The 9,753-nt window shown below is 39.2% G+C and overlaps 2 protein-coding genes and 1 non-coding gene across 3 annotated transcripts in view; 2 read left to right on the forward strand and 1 right to left on the reverse strand.

Moving 5' to 3' along the window:
• Positions 1 to 9,753, forward strand: part of LOC131016908 (uncharacterized) — a 1,184,262-nt gene that overhangs the window by 61,763 nt on the left and 1,112,746 nt on the right. The window lies entirely within an intron of this gene.
• Positions 7,389 to 9,263, reverse strand: LOC131016870 (protein WHAT'S THIS FACTOR 1, chloroplastic-like). The gene has a single exon (XM_057945648.1). The coding sequence runs from the start codon at positions 8,945 to 8,947 to the stop codon at positions 7,484 to 7,486; it is 1,464 nt and encodes a 487-aa protein (XP_057801631.1). The 5' UTR covers positions 8,948 to 9,263; the 3' UTR covers positions 7,389 to 7,483.
• On the forward strand, positions 9,283 to 9,353 carry TRNAG-CCC (transfer RNA glycine (anticodon CCC)). The gene has a single exon. It is a non-coding gene; the product is annotated as a tRNA-Gly (tRNA).

A 9,753-nucleotide genomic window follows, 5' to 3' on the forward strand; every position in this document is an offset into this window, starting at 1 on the left:
CTCACATAAAATAACATTTTGTTAAACGTCACACCATTCTTTCTGCTAGTTAAAAAAAAAAAAAAAAAAGAGAGAGAAAGGCAAAATCAATTCAAACCCTAGTCTACTGTTCAGCGCCTCCTCCAACGGCCCAGCCCTCTCTCACACCCGACGCGCCGGTCGCAGCTATGCACTTCCCCGTCTGCTTTGGATCGAGGCAGTGCTCGATTGGCAGTTAAACTCACGCCATATCCTTCATGTCCAACCCTCTCTCACGCCTGCCGCCTTTCGCTTCCGTTCGCCGCCGTCCGACGCGCCGGTCGCAACCCTCCAACCCTCTCTCACGTCTGGTCGTTGTTCGCCGCTATTTGCCGCCCCACGACGTCGCCAGTCGTAACCCAGCCCTTCGCCGTCTGGTTTGGATCTAGGCAGCGGTCGATTGGCCGCTAGACTCCCCCCCTCTCGTCTGAAGAATCACCTGCCGCCGCCCGATTCCCTATCGCCTCCGTCTGCCGCCCCCGGTCGTCGTCGCCTTTAGGAAGAAAGCCCACGGTTCGCCGGCAGCTTGAAACCGGTGGCATTCGATTGCCCTCTGAACTGACCCCCGCACTCGCCCTCTCGCCTCCGTCTGCCACCGCCCGTCGTACTAACTCCGGTCGCCGAAGCCCTTTTCCGCCCCTCTCCGGCAGGTACTATCTCGAGCTTTTTATTTATTTATTGTAGCAAAATATAATGGAACGAATAATAATCCTATTCTCGCTTTATTTATTGCCCATACATGCCATTTACAGCAAAACACCTTCCAAGTTATTACGTTCTATTTTACTGTGAATGTTTAGCTTAGTTATTTGACCAAGATCACCACTAGACAGAACCCCGGCAAGAGCAAGCTCAATTTGCTGCAGAGAAACGCGGCGAGAGGTTGTGCCGCCCGATTGCATAATCTTGGTGGTTTAGAATCCGGTCGATGTGCTGACCTAAGCAGTGGAGGCGGTTCGGGTTCTCGCACATCGATCGGATTTTCCGTGGACTCGAAGGGACAACAAGAACTTCCCTTCCTACTAAGAAATCTTGGATTAGTTGTACTCATATGTCACCCACTTCGACGTCCTCAAATTCATCAAGTTCAACTCCAAGGTGGTCGAGCTCCGCTTCTGTCAGCGGCGACCGGGAGAAATCCGGCAACTACAGTGACCTCCTCCCCGGGTTCTGCCGCGCACGTCCTAGCAGTGATCTTGGTCCGAAGGAGGAAGGCGGCATCATGCTGGAGGTCGAGCATCTCGCCACATAGCTTCTCTTCATTGTTGTTGATGAGGTCTTGGGTGAGGATGGTCTAGGCGATGGCCATGCCGACGTTGCCTACGCCCACGACGGTATATCTCTTGGTTCTGCATTTGGTAGGCCAGCAATGTGGGTACGTGAAGAGTTTTTTGGTGAGGTCGAGGCCGCTGGGACCGAAGGAGAATGTGCTCTTATATATCCATTGCTAGGAATGAAGATCTTCATTCATCGCATGCAATGCATATATAAGAGCACCTCCTCCTTTGGTCCCGGCGGCCTCGATCTCACCACAAAGTTCTTCATCCACACGCTGGTCTACCAAACGCGCGCAGCACCAAGATAACCGTCGTGGGCGTAGGCAACGTCGGCATGGCCATCGCCTAGACCATCCTCACCAAGACCTCATCAACAACAATGAAGAGAAGCTATGTGGCGAGATGCTCGACCTCCAGCATGCTGCCGCCTTCCTCCTTCGGACCAAGATCACTGCTAGGACGTGCGCGGCAGAACCCGGGGAGGAGGTCACTGTAGTTGCCGGATTTCTCCCGGTCGCCGCTGACAGAAGCGGAGCTCGACCACCTTGGAGTTGAACTTGATGAATTTGAGGACGTCGAAGTGGGTGACATATGAGTACAAGTAATCCAAGATTTCTTAGTAGGAAGGGAAGTTCACGTTGTCCCTTTGAGTCCACGGAAAATTCGGTCGATGTGCAAGAACCCGGACAGCCTCCACGCCGTGTAGGTCAGCACATCGACCGGATTCTAAACCACCAAGATTATGTAATCGGGCGGCACAACCTCTCGCCGCATTTCTCTGTAGCAGATTGAGCCTGCTCTCACCGGGGTTCTGCCAAGCGATGATCTTGGTCTGGGGGAGGAAGGCAGCAGCGTGGTGGAGGTCGAGCATCTCACCACAGAGCTTCTCTTTGCTGGTGTTGAAGAGGTCTTGGGTGAGGATGGTCTGGGCAATGGCCATGCCGATATTGCCTACGCCCATGACGGTATATATTGGTGTTGCGTTTGGTAGGCTAGCGATGTGGGTGAAGAGTTTTTTGGTGAGTTTGAGGCCGCGGGGACCGAAGGAGGAGGAGCTCTTATATATCCAGTGCTAGGAATGAAGTTTTGTGTTTTAATTAGTGTGTGAGATAAGGATTTGAGGGTGTTGGTTAACTAGCATGTTATATATATAGAGATAATAACAAATTTTGATTTTGCACTAATAGAAATGGATCCGAGAAGCGATGAAGATGAAACAGAATGACTAAGAAGGAGACGTAATTTCATTAAGTCGAAAGGAATTACAAAGCAGATCTATTTATAGATCTAGAGCTAACTTAATTGTTGTGCACACAAAAGGTGCTGCTAACACACTCACAAGACGCATGATGCCAGCGAGGCTAAAATAACAGAAAACGCACTCATGCATACGCCACTCACACATGCACTACGTGCATGCCTTTTATTTTCAATATGCACGCTAATTTTAAAATATACTCCGCCCGTCCATGAAATAAACTCCTACTTGCCCTTAAATACTAGTAATTACTAATTCAATTTCCCACATGTGGGAAGTTTTAAAGGTGCGTTCTCTTTGGTTGTAAATTTATTATGGGAAAATGAAGGATAACTAAAATTTTACCCTTTAAATCATTCTTTTCTTTTTCCTCATTTCCTACTTGACCCATATTCATTCCTCATTTTCACTATAAAGGAGGGATACTATTATCCCTCCAAAAATGGTGTGATAATATTATCCCTCATTTGTACTGAAAAAGAGGATTGAATAAAGGTCAAATAGGAAATAAGGGGAAAAAAAGGAAGAATTTAAAGGGTAAAATTTTGTTTATCCTTCGTTTTTCTATGATAAAATTTTACAACCAAAGAGAACGCACCATAAAAAAAAAGGCAAAAAGGACGTAGCTAGCAATATTTGCCAAATATATAACAACTCTTTATTTGCTTTGAGAAAATAAATGGGTTTGTTGAGAGGAAATAAAGGTAGTAGAAGATGAGGGAAAACCATGATGCAATAAAGAAAAGTGTTATGGAAGATCATATCGAAATGAGAAGAGATTGCCACGACGCGTAACTGAATCATAAAAATGTTATTATATGTGCTTCAAGGTAAATAAAATTTGTTTAATTTGCTGGCTTGTTTTTAAGCAAGAAAGAAGAAATGAATGGAGTTTTTTTAAACTTTTTAACACCAAATTTTTGCAGTATGGATAAGGTGCGAATCATTCTTTAAGAATACCAACAACACCTATGCGTGACAAAAAGCCATCATTCTTAAAATATAACTAGCGATTTTTTAAGTAGTGAGTAGGACATATAACAACCCTTCCGTCGCAATTTTCTTGGTTTGCGAAATAGGTTTACATTAATTTGTAACAAAAATCTGAAAAGTTAATAACTTTTGGTAGTAAGAGAAAAAAATATGTGTGGCCATTTTTGTAGTAGTGAGTAGGATATTTTAACACTCATCATTTTTTTATTTATTATGGAATAAATTCATTTAGAACCTCTCTTGTTGGAAATTATTTTTCATCACAAAAGTATTCATAACTAGTTACTATTTTTTTTAGTAGTGAGTAGGACATGTAACAACCCTTTCATCACAATTTTCTTCTTAAAAAATGGAATATATACATATACTAGTATACGCCCATTCGTGCGATGCACGACGGACATCGAAATTAAGAGGTATTCAGACTAAAAAATTTAAGGAGCTTGGTAAATTTTAAATAAAAATATCCTTAAATTTTATGAAAACAATTTTAATACACATTCTTCATAAAAGTAAGGGATTCAAATATTATATGAAAATTTATTCACATGCCTAGTTTATATATGGATTGGTTATTGTAAAAATTATGTTTTTCGTAAGAATGTGAGAATACTGTATTGAATTTATAAAGTTAATGCATTTTAAAAAATATATATATTACCAAAAAATTTATTGTTAAATTAAATAAATATAAATCATAAGTTCAATTCTACTTTTTTTTACAGGAAAAATAAATTAAAAATCTATGAATTTATCTTCTTTTTTTTCCTATTAGATTAAAGAATTCTAAAACACTAAGTTGGATTTTAAAAAAAATATTATAATTAAAACTCATGTAAAACTCAATTGTATATCATTAAATTTCATATTTTTATATATAACCAATACGACATAATCTATTGAAGCAATCCAAACATACGACAAAACATATGAAAATAATTAAACGCACTATGGTCCTTATCTCTCTACACTAATATCAATAAAAAAACCTATAAGTATAACGCAAAAATAAATTATGAAAAACTCATGCAAGTTTAAAACATGAATATCGTGAAAAAATAAAATAAGAACTTGAAATAAAAGAGTAATAAAAACAATTGCAGTCTTGCATAATAAAATATACATAATTTTCATGATTTCATAAAATATTTTATGCAAATAACAAAAAGGATGAAAAACTAACTTCATTTATAAAATAAGAGAGAGAAAGAGATTAATTTTAAAAAAATTAATTTGAATATCTTCGTTTTAGTTTAAAGTTTTTTTATATACTATTATAAATTAAATTAAAGCTCATGTCATGATATTTAATTTGATATGCGTATTAAATTTTTTAATTAATTTAAATGTATAAATTTTAGGAAAAACAAAAATTCTAAATGTAAAAAAAATATTAAAGAAAAGAAAACAAAAATTGAAAACTTGCAAAGAAAAAGAAAAGGAAAAATAGAGAGAGAGAGAGAGAGAGAGAGAGAGAGAAAGAGTGAGCGCCGGATAGTTGGTTAGAAGTGAGAGAAATTGATTAAATTTAGTAAAAATTGGAGAGAGAAAATTTGGCGGTAAAAAGTTACCGTTATATTGATCTTTTATATTATATATAGATATATAGATATGTGATTAAATAAATGAAATCTTTCAAATACAACAATATCATATAAATTACATGCAACATATATATAAATTATCATAACTACCGATAAGAGTTTGAAATTGCAAAAGCTTTAGTGCCTTGAATAAATCAAACTTAAAAAAAAAATGTGTAGTACCACTACATAATTCATTTCTTCACACTACTTTTTGCTTATGTCATTGTACACACCAGATTTATACAGTATAGAAAAATTAGAATTCCCTAAATGTAAATTTTGTTAGGTGACTACAACAGAACAGAAAGGATGAAGAGTTTTTTTTTTTTTTTTTTGAGAAAAAAAGGAAGGATGAAGAGTTATGCCTCTATTTTCACCAAATATGTAACAATAATTCTCCTCCCACTGAGGTATAGAAGCGAATACAGCAAATTCATCACACAACAATTCCCTTTAAATACCTCTCATTTGCACACCACACACACTCAAACACACTTCCTCTTCTTCATCTCTCACTCTCCATATAAAGAGGGCTCCTTCTTATGGTTGTAAATTTATTATGGGAAAATGGTGATGACATGGAGAGAGGAGAACCATCCATAATAATCCCAAAAATATCGCAGAGGATGCCGACGAACATGGACCTCTTTTCATGTGTATGGAAGCAAAGAATAGTGATGACAATGGTCACTCCCAAAAGAACAAGCTCACATAGAAGGTACATCATTATAATCCACTGATTAAAATCACTTAAAAGAATTAATTATGATGTTGTGGGGATGAACGACAGGTAAACCGTAGAAAATCCCAAGCATGGTGTTCATCGAGGCTGCAATATATGGATAGGGGTGGAATTCCTCTGATCAACTTCCGCAAATGCTGCACCATGCAGCAACTGCTTTTGCCACCACGTCGCGTAAGTGTCCACCATGAGCATCCGATCCCCATTGCGAGGAACGCAAAATTGTGATGACCATTGTCATCACTATTCTTTGCTTCCATACGCGACGTGGTGGCAAAAGCAGTTGTTGCATGGTGCAGCATTTGCGGAAGTTGATCAAAGAGGTCTTCAAAATCGCCAAGAATCCAAACTTCTATGCTTGGATTCTGGGTGTTACTTGGGCCTTTTTATCTAACAGGTATATATATATATTTGTGAGGATCAATGCCTTAGAAATATTTCAGCTCATTTCGGTTTTAGGAGGAAGGACTTCTGTTGCAATTATATTGATGCGGAGGGTTTTAGTTGCAAACTAAATTTTAAGTTGCTGGATTAAGTCGTAGCCGTTGATTATCATCAAGCGGCCCAGATTGCAGCTGGCTTTTAGTTGGTTATAACAACCTTGCACTGTAGCTACAGTCTTCTACTTCCTTAGTCAGGATTCACACTTTGTGTGTGTATTGTAAATTGAGAGCTCTAGTTCTAAGTCTGATTTGAGTTCTTCGATTTGCGGTTGTAATCATAGTTTGAATACTCAATAAAGATCACCTTCTCTTGGCCCGTGGATGTAGATCCAAACTGGATCGAACCACGTATTTGATAGTGTCTTTACTCTGTTTTGCATTTGATTTTCTTGTTGCTGGGTTCAATTGATTCGATTTCTTGGTGCAAAACCCAACAATATTAATTGAATGTCTATATGTTATGGTTACTATATATGTATGTTTAATTAATTATATATATGTCACGTGCAGATGGCATTTTAGCATGCACATGTTCTCAGCACTGCATAAGTTGAAATATAATTTGCATATTAATCTACATCTAATTTTATCTTAATTTTTTGCATGGTTCTATATATCAGGGCTATCTTCGGCATGATAGTATCTCTACCGGTGTTAACCGGTTACTATGCAATTTTGGAATTCGTACATTGCTGATGGCGGCCGAGAAGCTCACACATCTTAGTGATTGATGCATGTTACCCATCGTCCAAATTTGAGGCATATATATCATCTCATAAAATCACGTCTGAAAAATCTTGTGCGTATGTATGTGTGTGTATTTAAGAATGTGAGGCCAATAAAGGTTGCCAAAGAATTGTGAGTATATTGATGTTGGAAGATAGACAATTATAAGCTCAAGCACATATTCAGCCAGTTCCTGTAAGGTGTTAAATATGTTTCTCTGTTGAGGAAGTTTTGTTGTAGCTTTTCAATTCACCACTAGTACTAGTATGTATAGTATGTTGCATCCCAACATCATCCATCAACATTCCAACATTCATGTGTAAAGGAAAACAAACAGAGACAAGCTTCTTTTCAACTTACTCTATATAAATGTAGAAAGGTATTTTAAATATCACAATGAGCCAACACATAACCAGAAAAACTTACAAGTTTTATTGACACTACCAGGGATCTGAGCCACAATCATTATGGTTTTGTAGCAATGGAGTTCCCTCAGCCCTCCAAAACTCCCCTTCCTCTTGATGCCCTTTACTTTCATCGTCATCGTCATCATCATCATCAGAACTAAAATCATCTTCTACCTGGAACAGATCATCTAATCCATCATAATACTCATCATCATCTTCGTCATCATACACTTGATTATCCAAAGTTTGGGTGTCAAAGTTGCTGCTCGTGAGCTCCTTCCTCCCCTCCCTCCGTAACCTCTTTCCTTGTAACACCAGTTTCATCATCTCATCCTTTATAACCATTGTGTCATCCTTCTCCAGCAGTCTCCCCTTATCGCTATACCCCTCCACCAAAAACACAGAGTCTCTCTGCCCCTTCAAGCTTATGTAAAACAACTCTGGGTGCCTCACCAACATTCCTCTCAGCTTGTTCGACAACCCAAACTCCTTCCTAAAATGTGTCAAATGGTCCACCAATGTCCTCTTCTCCACAGTCATCCCCAACACCTCCCTCACCACGCCACAAGCTCTCTTCTCCGCCCTCATCGACTCTTTCACCAACTCTTCCGGATTACTAGTGTAGGGGCACACATCCGGGAATTCCTTAAACTTTATCAGATACTCATGATGCCACCTCTTAATATTCAGCCCTTTCCGTAGTCTCAGGTGTTTGAATTTCAACGGCCTGTCAACTATCAGCCCCAGAGACTCGTCCACATCACGCCATGGCAAAGCCTTGGCCAAACTGTTGTCCCACGAGACAAGCTCAAGAGCGCGCCCATAAGAAGTTTCCACAACTTTAAACTTTTCCGGATAGTCATTGCAGAGGCGGGAACGGAAGTTGACAGGAAGGCCTAAGTCGGGAGCTAAATGCACGAGCTTTTTTAACAATAGCCTGTGATACGGGGAGGCGAGCATTAACAGCTTTTGGAGTTTAGCTGCCAGAGAAATAGCCATGGATTTCTTAAGAGCAGACTCCTTTTTGGCAAGAGCTGCAGCAGGCGGGGTGAGACGGACACAAAGCTGAGAGAGAGGGCCGGCAGCGTGGAACGGAGTAGCAGGAGTAGGGATAGAGAAGAGCTCGAAGATAGTGGGATAACGGCCGATCATGGCTAGGACGGAGCGGGGGGTGGGTAGAGACAAGTATGCTCGGCATTTGTAGAGAACTTGAATAGGCATGAAGTGCTTGGGCTTGGAAAGAAGAAGAGTCTTGAGCTTTTGAACAAACCGCAGCTTGTTCTGCTTCACCACATGCTTGTCTAACCTGGGATCACGGATTATTTTGTGTGGAGATGCAGAGCATGTGGTGGCAACAACAGGGTTTTTGATGCATCTCTTCTTCCTTCTCACACTAAGTCCAAGTTTAGGCAGAAAATGGGATCCAAGGGAAACAGAAGAAGGTGTATCGAGCTGCCATAGAGGAGAAACGGGTGGAGCAAATGGTAGAGCAGCCATTTTCTTGAGGTGATCAGCTGCGCATTTGATCAAACACCTGGGGTGCACTCAAGATAGGTTGGGAATTAACAACAGCATGGAATTCAACTATACTACAAGTGATGAAAAGGCACCCGAGCAAATCAAAGCAAGATGATATCCTAAAAACAAAACTCAGCTCGTTGAAGCAGGAAAGGGGGCTTCAAACCAGAAATCGGTAGCCAGGAGATGTTTTGCTCAGGATAAATCTGCTGTCAACAAGCTTTATAAAGAAATAAAAACATAAAAAGATATTCGTAAATCGTAACTGATAACTAAGTAAGAGAAAATTTATGCCAAGTGTGAATAACGTCAAAGCGCATCTGGTGTAGTGGTATCATAGTACCCTCCCACGGTACTGACCGGGGTTCGATTCCCCGGATGCGCATTTTATTTTTATTTAAATTTTTTGTTGTTTTTGTTCAATTATCAATTGGTTGCTACATTTTATTTTTATTTAAATTTTTTGTTGTTTTTGTTCAATTATCAATTGGTTGCTAAAAAGTATCGTATGTGATATATGCAATTCATTTTCACTATGTTTCTTGTGAATGTTGTTAACATTACAATTAACATTATTGTTTTGATAAGCTTTATTGTAGTTTTAATAAATCATTATAACTTACAGTAAACGATTATTCGTTGAAATTTGATGACATATAATTTATATACTTGATTCACAAGCATCATTCTCATATTGTTTTCTTTAAGAATGAAGCTATGATTCAAAAAGAACCAATATAAAGTGATTATCTGTCTAAAGTTGATTACATATATACTAGTTTTAT

This window comes from Salvia miltiorrhiza, chromosome 3 (assembly GCF_028751815.1).
Source record: "Salvia miltiorrhiza cultivar Shanhuang (shh) chromosome 3, IMPLAD_Smil_shh, whole genome shotgun sequence".
Taxonomy (NCBI): domain Eukaryota; kingdom Viridiplantae; phylum Streptophyta; class Magnoliopsida; order Lamiales; family Lamiaceae; genus Salvia; species Salvia miltiorrhiza.